Source organism: Ixodes scapularis, unplaced genomic scaffold (genome assembly GCF_016920785.2).
Source record: "Ixodes scapularis isolate PalLabHiFi unplaced genomic scaffold, ASM1692078v2 PGA_scaffold2__306_contigs__length_199485367, whole genome shotgun sequence".
Lineage (NCBI taxonomy): Eukaryota > Metazoa > Arthropoda > Arachnida > Ixodida > Ixodidae > Ixodes > Ixodes scapularis.
In genome coordinates this window covers 157,699,224-157,719,889 of record NW_024609857.1, presented here as the reverse complement: position 1 = coordinate 157,719,889, position 20,666 = coordinate 157,699,224, and the positions used below count along the sequence as shown (strand labels likewise).

The window sequence follows — 20,666 nt, the reverse complement described above, 5'->3', positions numbered from 1 at the left end:
CGAACCTTGTACGTCGAATGCTCCAGAAGCCATCGCGTGTACAAAAGCGGCTCCGCGTGGCAAGCCGGAGTCAGTTTTTGCCCCAGCGTTCGACTCTGCTGTCACGCCGATTTCGACGCCCGCGACGCTCTGTTATTATCTTTTGTACCCTTTTATTTTTGGGCACAAGTTCGCCCCATTAAACGTTTAGTTTCTTCAGTCTTTATCGCCTCATCAATTGTCATTCGTGACAATATCATTTATATTAATAATCTCTGCGAGATGAGTCTCGGTGATATTGAGGCTTGGTGAAATTCTTGATTTGACTCATGTTGATTTTTTATGTGGAAAAATTCGTAATATGAGCGTGAATGAATTCGGGGGGGGAGTTTGTAAAAGTGAGATGATATGACGACCTATTGGCGAATACAGTATCTCGGTACGTTGATGGCAGTTCTCTCCCTCGACAGCCTGAAAGGCACGATTTGCACGCGTTTGCTTGAACGCGAGCCGTCCGCGTTGATGTTACGAGATTTGGTGCTGTATGGGCGCGCTGTCCAGTGGAAATGAGCGGAGAAAAACGTACCTCCCCATATGGACATTTGCATCGCTTATCACCCGGGCGAAAAATGCTGAGCCACTGAGCTGCGGACTCACGCGCAGCGTCCGATACACCGCACAGCAAATCAACAGCGCATGCTCAGAAGGCGTTCGCCCAGCAGACAAAGATGCCAGCTCGCAGAAGGCGATTTTTGCAAAGGTCTATGCGGAGCGCAAGTTCGTCTGCTTCTTGCACAGCGGTTCCGATGATGTCCGGACGCCGAGCTCCTATTGGCTTACTGTAAAAAAAAACAAAAAACATGTGGGTAAATCTCGGGGTTTCTAGCATTCAGGTCTACTTACTATCCTTTCAATCAAAGCCAATAAGAGCTCGGCGTCGTTTTGACGTCACCGCAACTCCTGTGCAAAAAGCAGACGACTTGCTCTCCGCATAGTCACCGGTGGTTTAAGAAACGCAGGGCGTGGCTTATCTTATTGTCCGCGCTTCTCACTTCCTGATTGGTTGTGTCACATTGTTTTCGGTTACTGCCGCAGTCAGATTCGCTGCGGGGCGATAATGAGATGCTCGGCTTTCGCCTCGGCCTGGGATTCTCAGGCTGTCGGCGACCATAGACGGCGTGCGAGTTCGTCTGCTCTTTGCGCATCTCGTGCGTTTGCTTACCCCCGACCTCAGCGAATGACGGCGCGAGCTCGGCTACCTCGTCATCCCGCGTTCTCTACATGTTTTAATCCGAAAGCATTAACTGTCCCATGCAGCGAAGCCGGTGTTGTCTGTCTGTAGCAGCGAAACGGCGGCTAAATTCCCATTGGACAAAAGCGCATCAACGCAGATGCTTCGTCATGGAAGCCATCGCGGCGCTCAAGATCAAAGCGGACGCGCCTCAGAAGTAAAACACAAAGAAAAGCGCAGCAACGCCGATGCTTCGTCACGGAAGCCGTCATGAAGCAGGCGGGGTTCGCCGCGCCTGCGCAGTGGGGGGAGCGTAATGTGACCGCCGGAGCACTGTGTGAAAATGAAAGACATGGCGCGCTGCTTGTAGGAATGCGCTGCGTGTAGGAATGCTTTCGCATTCCTACACGTAATTAATCTTAAGTGTCTCTGCCGAATATATATTTATATATATTTTTATGTTGCCTTTTAATCGGCGTGCCCCTTTTGGCGTTCCGATGCGCCAAAGACGCATTTTAGGACACTCTCTCGCCGTATGGATAAAGTGTGTGATTCGTGGGATGGAACTTCGGTGGCTCAGAACACCCACTCACCATTTACCGCATTGTTCCTCCCCTATGCAGTTCATGTGGCTGTCCCTGGAGTACTGGGGTATGCAGACGCAGGCGGCCCTCTCGCATTTGCCCGGGCACTCCGGCTTTCCGCACACCGCGCCGTCTGGGCACTGCTTGCTGGTGCACCCGTAGATCTCGTGCAGACGATCGCACCTGGCGGGAAAGTAGCGACCAACCGATCCTGGGAAGAAAGGTTAGCTCTGTTGGTTTGTGTTTATTTTACAGCGCAGCTCTTAGAGGCCCGTTCCCGGCTTGAGCGGCGTCGCCGTCGGCGTAACCAAGGTCACCCCAAGGTCACGCGGCCCCCCAAGGTCACGTGACCCCTCCCCCAGGGTCACCTGACCTTGGGGTCCCAGGGGTCACGTGACCCTGGGGGTCACGTGACACCCGAAGTCACGTGACCCCCCCCCCCCCCCCCGAAGTCACGTGACCACCCCCAGGGTCACGTGACCCCCCGCCGAGGTCACGTGACCCCCATGACGTCATCGCCACTGACGACGTCACCGACATCCGCATCGTCATCATCACTGATTACCTCACCGGCATCCGCATCGTCATCATCACTGATGACGTCATCCGTGACGTCACTGATGACGTCACCGGCATCCGCATCGTCATCGTCACGGATGACGTCATCAGTGACGTCACCGACATTCGCATCGCCATCGTCATCATCGCTGATGACGTCATCGGAGTCCGCATCGTCATCGTCACTTATGACATCATCGGCATCGTCACGTGACCCCCAAGGTCACTTGACCCCCCAGGTCACTCCACCCCCCCAGTACCCTACCCTCCTCCTCCTCAAGAGCTGCGCTCTAATTCGGTGTTACAGGGAGTTGTAAACGGCTTTCACATTTTTTAAGCGAAAGGTCGACAATCGATGACACAAGGCTGAGTATGCAATATGGAAAGTTTAATCGCACCGCGCGGTGCTCGTGTATCCGAAAGAGGATGCCGCCATTATTCTTTCCTCTTCTGTCCCTGCTTTATGTGTAGCCTGCAGGGTCTGCGGTGGCAAACGTTTATCTCGAAAAAAAAAAGCTTGGAATAGAACAATTTTTATTTTATGTACTGTCTCTTTATCCCCTGTCCCCTTTTTGTGTTTCGCGTTCTTTGTATTGAGTAATTGTTATGTAGCAGCTGGCAAGCTGGCGCCCATCGGCTCGTGACCATCGGCTGTGCTCGCACCGAGCGCTTGAGAGCCGCGGGGCACGAGCAGTCAACGCTTGGCCAGGAACGTTGCGCCAGGCTCAATCGGAGGCTCCATCAGAATAAATCGATTAGACAACCATCGAAGGTCTACATCTCGTATTTAACATTGGCGACGAGGGCGGAAGAGAACTCCAGCAGCGGTTCAAGGATGACTGCGACACAAGGCAAGCTCGAAGAATTCCAAGGGACAGGATGGTCGGCCTGGGCGGAGCGATTGGAATTCTTCTTCCAGGCAAACGACATAACGGACCACGGGAAGAAGAGAGCCCTGCTGCTGACCCTTTGTGGCGCTGAAACCTACGAGACTGTGCAAGCGCTGACGGCCCCGAGGAAGCCCGGCGAAGTTGCCTTTGAAAGCATCATGTCCATGCTCCAACAACATTACGATCCACGGCCTTCGGAACTATTCAGCCGAAGCCAATTTCAACGCCGCGACCAACAACCGGGTGAGTCCATCGCTACCTATGTGGCGGAATTAAAGAAATTAGCCGCCAACTGCAATTTCGGCGTGCTGACACCTCTCTCGGTGGCCACAACTAGCGCCGGAGCATCGACCGCTTCAACTAGCGCTGAAGGACGAGCGGCCGCCGCCCCTTTGACATTGAATCCAACCATGCTGCCGCTGGATGTAATGCTGAGAGACCGTCTGGTGTGCGGTGTGCAAGATGAGCGTCTGCAGCAACGGCTTTTCGCAGAGCAAACGCTCACGTTCAAGCAAGCATACGACATGGCAACAAGACTGGAAAGTGCGGTAAAACAGCAGCAGGAGCTTAAAACTCCCAAGACGGAACTGCATAGGGTCACACAACTACAGGCTACGAAACAGACCTCGGATCGAGATCAAACGCAACCGGATCTACGATGTTACCGCTGCCATGGACGGCACAGGCAAGACAGTTGCCCATTCAGCAGGGTAGCGTGCCGTTTCTGTAAAAAAATAGGACACATCGAAAAAGCTTGTCGAAACAAGATGAGGACTGGCACACGTCACTCAACCCATCAGATGGACTGCGGCGCAGAAGAGGACGCCCTAGAATCACAAAGTGGAGCGTCTGTTAAAAGCTACGGGATGGACATGCAAGAGCTGAACGCACAACGTGCAACCAGTTTCGTTCCCAAGTACCTGGTGGCCCTCAAGGTCGAGGGAAAGTTACTAGAATTCGAGGTAGACTCAGGAGCAGCATTTACGGTAATCAGTGAGGCCACATACCGGAAGGTTTGGCCGACCAGACCTCCGTACCTGCGGAAAGAGAACGTCACCCTTCGGACATGGACCGGCGAAGGCTTGAGTGTCCTTGGTTCAGCTGAAGTGCGCGTGAGACATAAGTCCAAGGACTACGTTCTACCGCTGGTTGTAACAAGTGGAACCGGGTGCAACTTGATGGGCAGAAATTGGTTCCCAGCGCTAAAGATCCAGGTCAGCGGGATACACTATCTTTCGCCAGACAAAGAAATCCAGAAGGTTCTCAGTGCACACAAAACGGTGTTTAAGTCCGACATCACAGGATACAACGGCCCACCTGTCCAATTGGGAATGAAGGAGTCAGCAACGCCAAAATTCCTCAAGGCACGCCAGGTACCTTTCGCCTTGCGTTCTGTCGTGGAATGCGAACTGACAACACTGCAAAAGCAGGGCATCCTGGAGCAGGTCCAACATTCAACATGGGCCACGCCCGTGGTGGTGGTTAGAAAGACGGATGGTTCGGTAAGGCTCTGCGGAGACTACCGCAGCACGGTGAACAAGACAGCGAAACCGGTGGCTTATCCGCTACCGACACCCACAGAAGCCTTATCTAACCTCCGGGGTGGCACAGTCTTCTCGACGCTGGACCTTGCGCAGGCTTATCAACAGCTACGCGTGACAGACGACACGGCCGTGGTACTGACAATCAACACAATCAAGGGCCTGTATCGAGTGAAGAGACTTCCCTTCGGAGTGGCGGCAGCTCCTGCAATCTTCCACAAAGTCATGGACACAACATTAGCAGGCATCTCAGGAGTCAGTGCGTACCTAGACGACATCATCATCAGCGGGGAGACTACGGAAGGACATAACTATCGACTAGATCAAGTACTGACGAGACTAGAAGGTGCAGGACTAAGACTAAAGGAAACCAAGTGCCGCTTCGGGGTGAGTGAAGTAAAATTTCTTGGCCACCTCATCAATGCGGACGGCATACATCCCACGCAGGACAAAATTCAGGCCGTAGTACAGGCGCCCGAGCCAAGGAACAAGACAGAGCTGCAGTCCTTTCTGGGACTGTTAGCTTTTTATGACAGATTTCTACAGAATCGAGCAACGATTGCGAAAGAGCTCTATCACCTACTGGAACGGAAGACAGAGTGGCGATGGGAGCAAAACCACCGCGAGGCTTTCCAGAAGTTGAAGGATCTGGTGGTGCAGTATACAGTACTGGCACACTATGACGAAAGAAAACCACTACTGTTGTCCTGCGACGCTTCGCCTTACGGTGTGGGCGCCGTACTAGCACAGTTGGACTCCGACGGCCGAGAGGCTCCGATTGCGTTTGCGTCCAGGACCCTGGGAACCACTGAGCAACTACTCACAACTGGACCGAGGGGCCTAGCCATTGATCATGGAGTCAGCCATTTTCATCAGTATGTCGCAGGGCGAAGCATGACAATCTACACAGATCATCAACCTCTTCTTGGCATCCTAGGAACGGACAAGCCTGTTCCGCAAGTGCTGTCACCGCGGATGACCAGGTGGTGCGTAAAATTGGCCGCTTATAAGTATGAGCTGAGGTACAGGCCGGGAAACCGCCATCAGAACGCGGACGCTCTAAGCCGACTTCCCATGTCCACCACGGAGGAGGAGCCAGAAGTACCCGGAGACATACTGATGTTTGAGGCTTTGACCCGCACACCGCTCTCCGCACACCAAGTAGCCAGGGAGACAGCACGTGACGCCGTCCTGTCAACAGTATACCAGGCAGTACAAGAAGGCACTATTCATCGGTATCAGTCCCCAGAGTACTCGCCGTACAGAAGTAAAGCGGCAGAGTTGTCGACACACAGAGGATGCGTAAGCTGGGGGACACGGGTCGTGATTCCTAACAACTTGAGAAGAGAGACGATGGCTCTAATTCACTCGGGACATCGCGGAATTGTGGCGATGAAAGCTTGCGCTCGCAGCTACGTTTGGTGGCCCGAGATGGACGCCGATATTGAAGCATGGGTCGCTGCATGTAGCACCTGCCAGATACACCGGAAGTCACCAGCGAAGGAACCGATCCCTGTGTGGAATAGGCCAACCGAGCCGTGGGACACTGTTCACCTGGACTTTGCAGGTCCCGTCGTGGGTCATGTTTTTCTGGTTGTGGTGGACGCGTTCACGAAGTGGCTGGAAGTGCGCGTGGTCCGCAACATGACATCGGCCGCCATCATTAAAGAGTTACGGACCATTTTTGTAACGTTTGGACTACCAAGGAAGATTGTGTCGGACAATGGCGCGGCGCTAGTTTCCGAGGAGATGAAAACATTTTACCGAAACAACGGGATCATCGCTGTAACTAGTGCGCCGTACCATCCCGCCACTAATGGCCAGGCGGAGCGCATGGTACAGGAGCTGAAACTGGCACTCGGGAAGAAGGGAAAGGAAGAGCTGAATTGTGCGTTGGCCAGGTTTTTATTCAAACAGCACACCACTATTCACGTTGCAACGGGAAAAACGCCAGCATGGTTGCTTTATGGCAGGGAACTTCCATCAGCTCTTGAACGATTAAGAACTGTACTTTCTGAAGAGCCCGTCCGCACGGAAAGCGTCACTAACGCACGGGAACTGAGCGTGGGACAGTCGGTCTGGACTAAGAAGTTTCCACACGGCAAAGGCTGGTTCCTGGCGTAATCGAACGTCAGATGGGCCTCCGTTCATGGATGGTGAACACAGATGAAGGTTCGGTACGCCGGCATACCAACCACACACGTCAGCGATGTACAGCAGCCAGCACTCAACAAGAAGCGAAGACTCCGTCTCCTGTGTGGGACCTCAAGATTGACCAGAGTCCAACTCCACCACGGGCACCATCTCCCGGCGAAGATACTCCAGCTCGAGTAGACGCATCACCCCAGCGAGACAGTAGCAGGGCGGCGGCGTTTCCTCGCGAACCAGCGTCAGCTCCTTCGATGGCAGACGCTGGCCCTTTCACTGGTACCCGGAGGGGCACTCGAGCGCGACGACAACCGCAACGCTACGGGAGCAACGACTAGTTGGAGGGGGTGTTATGTAGCGGCTGGCAAGCTGGCGCCCATCGGCTCGTGACCATCGGCTGCGCTCGCACCGAGCGCTTGAGAGCCGCGGGGCGCGAGCAGTCAACGCCAGGCCAGGAACGCTGCGCCAGGCTCAATCGGAGGCTCCATCAGAATAAATCGATTAGACAACCATCGAAGGTCTACATCTCGTATTTAACAGTAATTACCTAACACGCTCGGCAAGGCGTCGCTAGACAAACAACCCAATGCAAAACCTCTCCCTTCTTCAGGTGTTGGTGACCACGGCCCTTTTCACGATCCAGCCTGGAAATCTGCTGCATCGTCAACTTCTGGCTTGGGACAAGTCATCTATCGTCATCGAAAGAGTCACGAAATTTCCTCGGACGTTTTCGCCACCAACTTGGATTCACCAGGAAACGTTCAACATCAGCATCTGGCAACAATCAAGCACTGGAACATCACAGGGTTCCAATCCCGACGGGTGGCTATATAAGCCTACCGGAGTGGATGTCCAGATGGGGCACGACAAACACCAGACAAACAACGACGCAAAACCTCTCCCTTCTTCAGGTCGGTTACCTTCCGATGCAGTTTGTTTCCGAAGTAGAAATCTGACTCTTTGATTCCGATGTCGTGCTTCAATGACCTTTCACGACGAAAGTGGCTGTGATTTTACTGTTTGCAGTACTCGACCGCATTGCATCGCTGCGCTCCCTAACGGCGCGGCGCCTGGTGCTGAGACCCGCGCAATGCGCACGCGCGTCCTTTGTTATCTGCCGGCCCACTCGTTCGCTCGGTTCAACGCGATGCGCTCCTGAGCGATTAAATGGGCGCTAGGTGCCGCCCCGGGAACCAAGATTCCGAGAGCCTCGCTCACCGCTCGGGACGAGCTCGCGTGCTCCGCGGCACGCGCCGTTCGCGCATATCTTTCCCGCGACTCGGCGACGCGTTCAAAACTGTCGCCTCCCTCCATTCGTTATTTTTAAGCTTCCCCTCCTAAATTTGGCCCGGCTACAATGCAAACAGCTGCTGCTCAATTTATTATGCACGCGTTGTAAAGGGTCAAAAAGTCAAGAAAACAAACATGGTACTGGCCACAAATTCTCAGCATGGTTGTTCGCGAAGTGACCTTAAAATGGTCAGTTTGACATCAACTCATGACTTGTACCGAAAGCCATAGAATAAAGCGGCTATGCAACGATTTCCGGACAATGGCCAAATAATTATAGGAGTTGTTCTCCGACACTTCTAAAGTAAAGAACAGGAAAAGCGATTTAGTCTGTGTGCCCTAATTATAATTTTAAACAATAATAAAGATTCAAGTTTCCGGCACCCCTCAACTCTCCGAATGACGTGCTCAGTGACGTCGACGTGAGGGTGCACCGGTTTCCGTTCGCTCTCCCCAAGGATGTTTACTCTTTCTCTCTCTACTGCTCTTCGTGAGGCGCTAAGCTGCAGTGATCCCCGCGTCACCGTCACGGCGCGTTTCCCATGGCCGCCGCGCACGGCTGCAGAGGGGGAAATATTTACATTTCTGTTTTGTGATTACACAACAGAAGTGCAACATTTTGCGGGAAAATGATGCTTTTTCGATTCTTTATGACGCTATCAACTATATAAAAATTACAAGCTGCAAATTATTTCAACGTTAAAATTTTTGCATAGCCCCTTTGAGTGATACGAACACGCGACAACCACCCACAGTGCGCAATAGTGCCGCTTATTGTGTCCTTAAAGCAGTAGGTAAAACTGTCTCCTAGCTGAGGCACAGATGAATACGCGCAAAACGCGGGTGTTCGTAAGCCCCCAGCACGTAATCTATGAGAGTCGCGGCGGGGGCTCACTGACGCACACTCGATACCGCTAGGAAGGAATGCGATATCACGGGGGAGCGCGTTCAGCAGGATACCGGGACTTAATCACAGTCATTGGTGAACCACGCTAACGTGCATTAGGCAGCAATGGCCACCACAAAGCTTGCGCAGCTCTGGTCAGCGACCGGACAAGATCATGCCGCAAAAGCTATATATATGAGGTATTCTTGCTTGGTTTTATCTTCTGCGAGAATGCTGCCGCCAGTTACCATCGAAGCAAGAAAACGCATTGTTGAGCTCTGCATACAAGGTGTCTCGCAGCGAGAAATCTGCCAACGTCTGGCAGATCACTAAAAGCGGTAAATCGAATTATCCGTGCATATCGTGATAACAGGCGACTTACGGATGACCAGCGCAGCGGAAGGCCAAGAAAAAAATAAGATCAACCGATGAAGAGACTGATCGACTAATCATCGCCTGCGTAGTCGCTGGTCCTTTCGTCCGCGCGAAGGACATCCGCAGTGAACGGAACTTAAACATATCGTGTTCAACTATCCGGCGAAGGCTCAGAGAAGCTGGTCTGAAGAACTGCGTGCCAGCGCAAAAGCCGCACCTCACAGAGCGGCAGAGGCGCCTTCGGCTCGAATTTGCCCGGGCTGTCCAAGAATGGACAGCCCGGGCAATGACATCCCGGGCAATGGACAGCCCGGGATGTTATGTCGGGTTCGCGGAAACAAACACTCCGTGGCGTCAACATTTATTGCGGGCCAGACTAGCTCCAACAACGGTCTGTGTCCGACTTGATGTTCCACACGCGCAGCAGCGCAGAACGTGATGGCGCATGCATCCCCGGTTGCCAGACTGCTCGCCGCTGGCACCGCCATGCGGATGTACTAAACACACGAACATAACACCCCTTCCCCCTAAGGTCAGGCTCAACACTCGGCCAGTGCCAGCACAAAGTCTCGCAGGCGGGATGGGGTTTTCCGAGCTCGCTGCGAACGGCGCAGGGTCGCTGGTTCAGGATCCCCCTCTAGTCCTTCCGGCAACACTGGCCGTGGTGCGGTCGTTGGCACAGGTTGGGACATGGTTCTGTCGCCTGCAGAGGGTTCAGCCGTTGGCTGCTCTTCCAACGAACTCTCGGCTGGTTCATTGCTCACTTGCCCTGGAGGTATCCCTTGTCGAGGATAAACTTCCCTTGGTGATGGCCCTTGTGTGGGGTAGACCTCTGGCTGTTGTTCTGTTGGTGCCGGTCCCTCGCTTGTGCAAGGCGCCATTGCCCGGCGCCGGAGCTGGTCAACGTGCCGCCGCAACACACTGCCATCTGAGAGGGTCACTTCGTAGGAGATTGGCCCGGTCGCTCGGCCAATCACAGCGGGGACCCATGGGGGGCCACGGCCATAGTTGCGTGCAAATACAGGGTCCTCAGGCAGGAATGAGCGTGGCAATGGCAGCAGTCCTGTTTGCTGGGATGACTTGGCCGGAGCCCTGTCGGGATGCAGCCGGTCCAGCATGGTCGATACCCGGCGGCCCATTAACAGTTCGGCCGGTGATCGCCCCGTGCTTGAGTGTGGAGTTACATGCTGCTGTAGCAAGAAATCTGCCAGTCGCCGTGACCAATCTCCCTGCACAATGCGCGACAGAGCCTCCTTGGTGGTTCGCACCATCCTTTTAGCCTGGCCATTTGTAGATGGATGAAAAGGTGCAGATGTCACATGGCGGATCAGGTTGGCCTCAAGAAACTCCCGGAACTCGGCGGACGTAAATTGAGGCCCATTGTCCGACACTACTGTGTCTGGAAGACCATGTGTTGCGAACAGCCTCCGTAAGGCATTGATCACGGTGAGCGATGTCATGGATGACACTGCGATGACCTCCAGCCACTTTGAATAGGAGTCCACTATGATCAGGAATGTCTTTCCTTGGAACGGCCCAGCGAAATCAATGTGCAGGCGACACCACGGCGCCCGGGTCGTCTCCCATGGATGGACTGGTGCTCGGGGCATCTCTGGCCGTGTTTCCTGGCAGGGAGAACATCGTCGCACCCATTCCTCGATAGCCGCATCCATTCCTGGCCACCATACATAGCTGCGGGCAAGTGCCTTCATCCGAACAATTCCTGGATGTCCGGCGTGCAAGGCTTCGAGAATCCGGGACCGTAGCTTCAGCGGTATCACCACAGGGTCACCCCACAGTAAACAACCTTTGTGGGCAGACAGCTCATGTTGCCTTGACACGAATGGTGTAAACTCAGAAGTGATGCTGTGCCTTGGTGGCCACCCCTTCCACACCCAGTTGAGTACACGAGACATGGTACGGTCCCTTGCAGACTGTGTGGCGATGTCAGCGGCTTGGAGTGGAGGTTCTGGGAGCATGTCCAGGAGCATAATGATCTCTGCTGGGGCCGGGTCGTCCTGGTGCTGTTGCATTAGGGGAATTCTGCTGAGGCTGTCTGCGTGGCCCAGCCGCTTCCCCGGCCGATGGAGGAGAGAGTACTGGTACCCATTTAGAAATATCGACCAGCGCAGCATCCGTGGTGACAACATCTGCGGTGTCTGACGGTCTGGGGTGAACAGCCCCAGAAGTGGCTTGTGGTCCGTGTGGATCTGAAATTGGCGGCCCCATACGTAGTCATGAAACTTTTTTACACCTGCGACCACTGCAAGCGCCTCCTTATCAATCTGAGCATAATTGCGCTCGGTGGTAGACAGTGTCCTGGAATAGAATGCGATAGGTGCTTCTTTCCCATCAGGCATGTGGTGACTCAGCACAGCTCCTATTCCGTATGGGGAGGCATCACAAGCCAGGATCAAGGGTTTCTTTTCATCAAAGTGTGTTAAGACTTGGTTGGATGCCAAGATGCCAAAGGCTCTCTGTTGTGTTCGGCCCCAGGCCCACTTAGCATTCTTGTTCAATAGACGGTGCAGTGGTTCTGCAATGGTTGCCTTGTGGGGTAGGAAAGCATGGTAGAAGTTGAGGAGTCCCAGGGATGCCTGTAGTTCAGTCTTGTTTGCAGGGCATGGGGCATTCATGATGGCCTCGGTCTTTCCCGGTGTCGGATGTATTCCCTCAGCGTCAACTCGAAACCCTAAAAAGTCTACTTGTGTCACACCGAGTTGGCATTTTTCTTTCTTGACCTTGAGCCCTACGGCTTGAAACCGCCGTAGAACGTCACGCAGGCGAACGAGCAGTTCTTCCTGTGAGGCTCCAGCAATAATCACGTCATCAAAATAAGCGATGACACCCGATAGTCCCCTCAGGAGGTTTTCCATGAGACTTTGGAAGATGCCGGGTGCGACACAGACCCCAAACTGAAGCCTGCGGACGCGGAAAGCTCCCCGATGAGTTACGATGGTCTGGGCCTCTGCTGCTTCTTCGGTCACTGGCAGCTGCTGATATGCCTGTGCCAAATCAAGCTTTGCAAAGATTGTGGCACCTCCAAGGGCTGCCAGGAGATGGCTCACGACTGGCACTGGGTATGCATGTTGTTGCAATGCCCTATTAATCGTGCACTTGTAGTCTGCACAGATACGCACATCCCCATTTGCCTTCAAGGGCGTGACAATAGGTGTTTCCCATTTAGCTTGATCCACAGGCTCCAGCACCCCTTGTTGTATGAGCTTGTCTAGCTCGGCATCGATTTTTGGCCGAAGAGCAAAGGGTACTCTTCTTGCCTTCAACCGCACGGGCATGACCTCAGGATTGAGTGAAAACTGCACAGGTGGTCCTTTGTAGCATCCCAACGCTCCATCAAACACGGACCCAAATTCCTTAAGGATGTTACTGATCGCATGAGATGGCTGGGTGATGTGCTGCACTCCTATGATGTTGATGCCCAGGGCTGGGAACCAGTCCAGCCCCAGGAGGCTCTGACGCTCACCCTTGACGATGACGAGACGCAATAGGCCATCAAAGTCCTTGAATTTCACCCTGAACATGCCATAGCCATGCACTGCGATGCGGTTGGCCTGATAGTCCTTCATCGTGATATCCAGTGGTTTCAGGGCTGGCAAGCAGCCATTTGGGAAGATCCGCCTGGCTGTGGCCTCAGAAATGAGCGAAAAAGTTGACCCAGAATCCACCTCCATTTGGCATGGCTTGCCCTCGAGCATGACCTCCACATGTATCTTCCTCAGGGCCGGCGCGGGCACATCGTGGATAGCAGTCACGGTTTGATCGTCGCAGTAGGCAATGTTTGTGCGAGTCGTGGCCCTGACGCGAGGCGTCTTGCAGTCCGTCTCAGAATTCTGGCGGTAGTCCCGTGGCCTTCGGGACCGGCAGACTCGAAGTATATGACCCGTTTTTCCGCAGCCCCTGCACTGGGCATCCCGGAAACGGCACAGCCGCCGTTCGTGGGAGCCTCCGCAGCCAGCACAGAAGGCGCCTCCCATTCCTTCCGGGTCCCTCCGCTGGTCTATCCTTAGGCGCAAGACGTCCTCGGCGGCGTCTTGCTCGTTGTCGATACCCGCGCTTGTCCCCTGGTGCACGGGCTCGATGCGTGGTGCGCTTACGCTTGGGCGGGAGTCGCGGCAGGCTTCCCGGTCGATGACCTCGGCAGCGATTGCTTCCTCGACAGCACTGGCGAGGGTCACTTCTTTTTTAGCCAAGAGTCGTTGCTTCACTTTGTCGCTCCGCAACCCGAACACAAAACGATCCCGGAGCGCAGTGTCGAGGGCGGTGAACTGGCAATGCTGCGCTGTGGTACGAAGGGCAGCGAGGTAGGCCGCCGCAGACTCTCCCTGTGCCTGGTCACGGCGATGGAACTCGTGTCGCCTCGCAAGCTCTGGAGGTTTCGGGGCCAGGTGCTCCCTCAGCGCGGTGAGGATTGTTTCGAGGGGCGTATCCCCGAGCGGGGCCGGCGCCACGAGCGCTTTGGCCAACTGGAACGTAGCGGAGCCGCAACGGCTGAGGAACGTCGCCCGCTTCTTACCGGCATCTGTGATACCTTGCGCATCCAGGAAGAATTCGAACCGCTGTGCGTAATCCCCCCAGTCCTCAGGTCGGGAGAAGTCGAAAGCTTCGATGTAGGCCTCGGTGGGAGCGGTGGCCATGCTGAGCGGCCGGGCAACGGAGTTAGCTTTCCTTGGCGGCCGCAGTGCCGCCGTCCTGAAGGGATCCCGTCTTCGTCGCCACTGTTATGTCGGGTTCGCGGAAACAAACACTCCGTGGCGTCAACATTTATTGCGGGCCAGACTAGCTCCAACAACGGTCTGTGTCCGACTTGATGTTCCACACGCGCAGCAGCGCAGAACGTGATGGCGCATGCATCCCCGGTTGCCAGACTGCTCGCCGCTGGCACCGCCATGCGGATGTACTAAACACACGAACATAACAGTGGACAACTGGCGAGAAGTTATATTCAGCGACGAGTCGACCTTCTCAAGCCGGTGGGACCAGCAGCGGCGCGTCTGGCGGCCGTTTAACTGCAGGTTGTAATAATACATAATTTTGTTTAGTGATGGTAACTACAAAAATTTTATAGTAACGGAGCACGAGTGCTACAATGGTCCAGCATTACAGATGCAGCGTATACTATTTGTGATATGCTCGCCGACAACCACTATACAGATTTTTACTTGCATTTATCTAATGCACTACTGTCCATCCCAGCCTTCGTAACTTTTTTTAAAGTAAATTTTTACCTCAACTGAAACTTGTCGTAGGAGTCGTGGCGGGTTCGCTGTTTTTACTTAGTGTTCATACAATTGAAACATGCATTTTTATTTTTTTTTTATTTTGTTTTGCTGAAGGAATATGTATTTCCCCAAGACGTTCAGTCCTCCTGTTTGTTCCAAATTTAAAGACAATCTTTTTATTTATTAAGATGTATGATTAAAACAGCTCTATTAATCTGGTTCACCCGTTTTTGCCCTCTTTTCTATTCTTATATTAGGTATATGGTCCAGTACACCCACAGTGTCCTGTCAAGCGGCCGATGCGCAGTTGGCGTTTGGGGCGCCATGAGCAAAGACGGCCTTGGCCCTCTTGTGCGGATTGAGGGCAGCTTTAACGCACAGTGCTACTGCGAAATACTTGACAACGTCTTGGTTCCATATATTCTGGATGGACCCTTCGAAGACGGCTGCTGTCTGCTGCAGCACGACAGAAGCCCAGTTCACACAGCGCGTTCTGTCAGCGCCCTACTGGAGGACCGTGCAGTCCGCACGCTGCAGTGGCCACCGGTCGGGCCGGACCTGAACCCCATCGAGAGCGTGTGGGGGTGGATGAAAGGCCGCCTTGCAGCACAAAGCCTCTGAAGCGCTATGTCGGAGACGCTCTGGAACGTTGTCAAAGAGGAATGGGAGGCGCTTCGTGCACAGCCAGAGTTGGTGGCCTCACTTTATGATTCTATGCCACGCCGTGTGGCAGAACTGATTCAGGCTAACGGAAACATGACGAAGTATTAGCCACCCAAACTGAACCAGCGCCTCTTTTTCCTTCCGTTTTGTTTCTTGTTTTTTCTTGGGAGGGGGGTTGAATAAATATTTCTTTCTTATTTGGCGTTTTCTTTTTGCTCGTCATTCACCACTTTACCGCGCGTGCATCATCATTCGGAAGGAAGCCCAAGGCTGCCTCGAGTACGCGAATACAAGTTCTACAATTCATTGCGGCTGCATCAACATAGGAACCGTGCGGATCTAATTCCAGCCCCGACCAGGGCGCCCCTAGCGGCAAACCGGTCAGTTGCATCGGGGAGCTTCTGCCAGTCCCTGCGTTGGTTGTGCGTTGTAGTGGGTTAGCGCTGTAATTTCTGAGATGGCTATTCCGCACCGAGAAAGCTGCAACAATTGCTGCGTGGTCGGCTGCAACAGAACGTCGAAGATCGCGCACGGCACGAAGTAATACATCGTCCATTCGAAGCCGTACGAGGCGGGGTACTGCGGGACCTGGGCGCGACTTGTGCGTCCATACAGGTTAGTGGCGTTTTTTACCTTCCAGTTCGCGTATTGTTTGAGCTGCTGATGAATAATACAATTAACTTTTTTCTATTCTAGCGACGATGGAACAGCATCGACACCGACGACAAACTCTAAAGTATGCAGCAAATACTTCACCGGAATCGAGAAGCGGAATGCGGTCGCCCACCTAAGCCTACCCTGGATGTTCCCATCAGCCTACAGGAAGATAGTAGTGGGAATCACGGAACGGCGCAAAAATATCGCCCAGTTATTGTCAAGCTGATTCAGAAATAAACTTACATAATTACCACAGTCGACTCAACGCCAACTACATTTTTTTGCGGGCGCGCTTAATTTTGTTAGCGGAGTACGGCGCTCCGTGACATCCACTTGTCCGTCGAAACGGACCTCCTTCACGTCGTACACGTGGCCAGATTCACGAAGGAGTTTTCCTTCGTCATACTGGCACCACGAAAGAAGCTTTCTGGATTCGTAACCGCCTTAAACCCCGTCGTAATCACCCCGGGAACACTGTCCGCTGTGCTGCTCATCGCCATTGCTTCCCCCGATGATTCTGCACCGGCTACCGAAGAAGCTTTCCGGATTCGTAATCGCCCACTGTGCTCTGTGGTGTTCATTACTATTACTTCCTGATGATTTTGCGCCGACGGCAGCGGCTACCGAAGGAACTTTCCGAATTCGTAACTGCCTTAAATTCCTTCGTAATCACGACGGGGACACTGTCCGCCGTGCTGTTCGTCGGCATTGCTCCCCGATGCTCCTGCGGCGGCTACCGCTAGGTCGCGGCGAACAATAGGCGACCGCCGCAACTCGGCCGGCTTGCTCGCTTCCTACAAGCGACAGTCTTTAACGCGTCGCCGAATCGCGGGAGAAAGAAGACGACACCGTAGCGAACGGCTGTGTTTTTCATGCTCTCCGATCAAGAAATGCTCGGCGCCAAGCCCAGCCCCGTGCTACCAAATTTGGCCCCTTCTTTTGAACTTCATGGAGGCCCTAATCCTCCGGTGAATCAAGAAGAAGCGACCAATACTTCTAGCCAGCCTGGCCAAGACTAAACAGAAGCCATGGACACGAGGACCGCTGCCGCCGGACAAGGCAACGCCGGACCCGTCGCCGACACGACGGGGAAAGCAAGCCAGGCCAGTACGCCCTCGATACTAAAGAAACTGACCTTCGAGGTTCCCACTCTATTTAAATTCAGTGAGCGAGCCACATTTCCTTCCGCTAGCACGGCGCCCTCAGCCGAGCAAGCCCCGAGGGCTCTCCTTTCGACCATCCCAAAGGACATGCAGCCTCTTCGACATCTTCAAGAGCATTCTAGGCGAATCTCACAATATAGTTCCCGCAGCCAAGGCAAAGAAGAAGAAACCGGCGGCCAAGAAGACACCGGCAAGTACCCCAATGTCGGTCGCAAGCGAGATGGTTCCGCCGGTACCGGTGGTGCCAGCCGCTACGCCTGCACTTCCAGACGTTACGTCTGACAAAGCCGCGACGAGTCGGCAACACGGCGAGACGCAAGCTACGTCAGAAATCAAGAACACCGTAGGCTTGGCACAAGCTGCGGCCGAAGAACAGTTACCAGAGAACGACTGGACAGTCGTCACGAACAAAAAGAAAAGGAAAAGGGTCAGGGGAGACCCAACACAGCCAGCTGCCGTCGCCGCCGCTACATCTCGGCAATGCCGTCGACAGTTCGAATACAAGATCCGCCTGACGAGATCACGTATACCGATCAAGCCACTTCAACCCCAGCTCAAGATGCACATCTTGGGCACACAGAAGAACGCACCGTTCACCATGCATCTAATCGAGAAAGCCAACACGATCTCGGTCAAGACCGACTCGAAAGAGGTGGCAGAATTCCTCGAGAAAATAACAGAAGTTAAGATTGAGGACAAAACAATTCCCGTACAAGTTTTTCGCACGTACGGCAACACTTACTCCAAAGGTGTAATCTACGGGATTTACACAAAGGAACAGGACCCCCAGGACGATGTCCTTAACCTTGAACTAGAATCAGAGAAAATCCACGTGGTTGCTGCCCGGCGCCTGGGAAAATGCAACACAGCAGTGCTCACGCTTGACGGCGAAAAGCTGCCGCGCTCCGTCCTATATGGAAAGCGGTACATGCGGGTCTTCCCGTACAAACCAAAAGCAGTGACATGTACAAATTGCCACCGTATTGGACACAAGTCGGACATATGCCCGAATGCTACAGCCTGCACCACATGCGGTAACCACCACGACCCAAATCAACAGGGTCCCACTCCCAACGCACCTTTCTGCCAAGGATGCAAGAAGGCGGGACATATTGGCCCAGACCGTGCGTGCCCGACCCGGCAAGGAACGAACAAAAAAATGCGCGAGGAATTAAGAAAGTACGAGGAGGTGCATAAGCTCCAACAACAACGGGAGATCGCGAACAGAGAAGTCATGACGCCAGTCCCACCCAGCGCCTCCTCTCTGTGGGCCGACTTGCTCAAGGAAGGCAAGAACCCTGCAGCACTTCAAACTCCACCGCCGCCGGCACCAGAAGTCCAAGAATTGCGCAACACCTGCGCATTCCTCAAAGCCGAACTGGACCGCCTCAAGGCCATAGCCCAAGTTCAGCAAGAAGAGAATAATCACTACAAATCAGCCTTCAGCCAGATGAGAGCACTCACATCAACCTTCATCAAAGCATGACAAGAGTGCTTCAGTGGAACTGCCTGGGGCTGCGCAAACCGGGCGGCGGAGCTCAGGGCACGACTGTTAGATAAGCCTGATGAGAAACCTGACGCGTTACTTCTTCAGGAAACCAACATCACCGACATGAACTTTACAGGCTACACGGCCTACACCAGCACATCAATTACATCAAAACGCCCAGGTCAATTAGCTAACTTCCCGGGGAAGGTTGTTGTTTATGTCAAAACGGACTGGCCCCAGTACCAAATAGACCTTACACCTTACTACAATGAAAATCAAGAAGTAGTGGCGGTCCGAGCCTTGGTCCGGCAGCAAGACGTCATCTTCACTTCTATATATTATAGACCCCTACAGGAGGAAGATATACAACCACGGGTGGATCGCGCACCCGCACGATCGACCTCCACCCACGGGAACAGAAACTTTACGCCGGGGACTTTAATCTTCACCACCGGGCGTGGGGCTACGACTCCAACCACGAGAGTGCGGAAGAGCTGCTGGGCGAGATGCAGACTTACCGTTTACATCTCGTCAACAAGGCAGGAACCAAAACGAGGATCGGAGATGTCAGGCAGAAAGACACAACCCCGGACCTCACCTGGACATCAAACACACACACACAACACCACAAGTGGAAATGCTCCCCGAATCCCTGGGGCAGCGACCACTTCCCGATTTTCTTCGAATTTTCGCCTACAAGAAAGGTCAAAGAAAAGACCAAGAAAAGGGTAGTCAAGACTATCCACTGGGATAAGTTTAGGACCGCGCTAGAAGAACACGAGTGCACGGGATCCAGCTTTGAAAGTCTTCTCAAAAGCGCCATGAAGGCAGCCACAATAGAATCGAATGTCGAAGAAGGCGCTCCGACTCCTGACCTCTACCTATTACGCTTGTGGGCCAAGCGCCTCTAAGCGGTGCAGCAGTACCGCAAGGGACGTAAAACGCCGCGAGCTAGGCGAGCGATTACGCGCACCACGGTGGAGGCCAAACATTACGCCCAACAACTAGACACCAACCGTTGGCTACAGTACAGCTCTTCCCTTTCTGACAAGGCGTCAATTGCCAAGCTTTGGGCAAAAAGTCGAGACCTGCTCGGGAAAAAGACGAAAGGCTCATGCTCGCCCTCAAGATGGACAAGACGGAAGAAGAACTCGCGTCGATGGCCGGGGACCTTATTTTCCCCCGACCCGTCCAGATGAGCTATTTGGCCCCGTACGACACAGAAGCCTTCGCTCCAGACGACGGCATGGACCGGGAATTAACTACGGGAGAACTTGAGTGGGCCCTCCCCAAAGGGAAATCCCGTTCGGCGCCGGGACAGGACAAAATCACGATGACGATGTTGAAGAACCTTCCTGAGAGCACCAAGGAGCAACTCCTCGACTGGATTAATCACATCTGGGTCACGGGGAAACTTCCCGATCAATGGAACCACTCTGCAGTCGTTCCGATCCCTAAGCCCGGCAAGGACAAAGGCTCACTCGGCAATTATCGGCCCATATCGCTCACATCATGCACTTGTAAAGTCATGGAGTGTATGGTACTGTCACGAATCGACTGGCACCTGGAGTCCTCGGGAGCCTTTCACCCGGCCCAGACAGGCTTCAGACCCTGTCTTGGAACTCAAGAGACTCTCGCCCTAATTTCGGCAGACGTCATCCGCAGCATCAGCCCGGGGCACGCAACCATAAGAACTATCGTAGCAATCGACATAAAAAAAAAAAAAAAACATTTGATTCGGTTCCCCACGCTTCAATCATCGGAGAGGCAAGTCGGTTCGGCATCACCGGCAGGCCGCTTAATTTTATCAAGAACTTTCTCGAAGGGAGAACATTCTCGGTGCGCCTCGGCACGCACGAGAGTGAGCCGAGAGCGAACCGAGTGGGAGTCCCACAAGGCTCCGTTTTCTCCCCCACACTTTTTAACCTGGCGATGGCGGCCCTGACCCATGAACTCAACAAGATTCCCGGAC

General features: G+C 53.8%; 1 protein-coding gene across 1 annotated transcript; it reads right to left on the bottom strand.

Annotated features, from left to right (window-relative positions):
- Positions 1 to 10,021: 10,021 nt before the first annotated feature.
- On the bottom strand, positions 10,022 to 13,850 carry LOC121836638 (uncharacterized protein K02A2.6-like). Its single transcript, XM_042291601.1, has one exon. It carries the CDS (start codon positions 13,475 to 13,477, stop codon positions 10,022 to 10,024), a length of 3,456 nt encoding a protein of 1,151 aa, XP_042147535.1. The 5' UTR covers positions 13,478 to 13,850.
- Between the last annotated feature and the right edge of the window lie 6,816 nt (positions 13,851 to 20,666).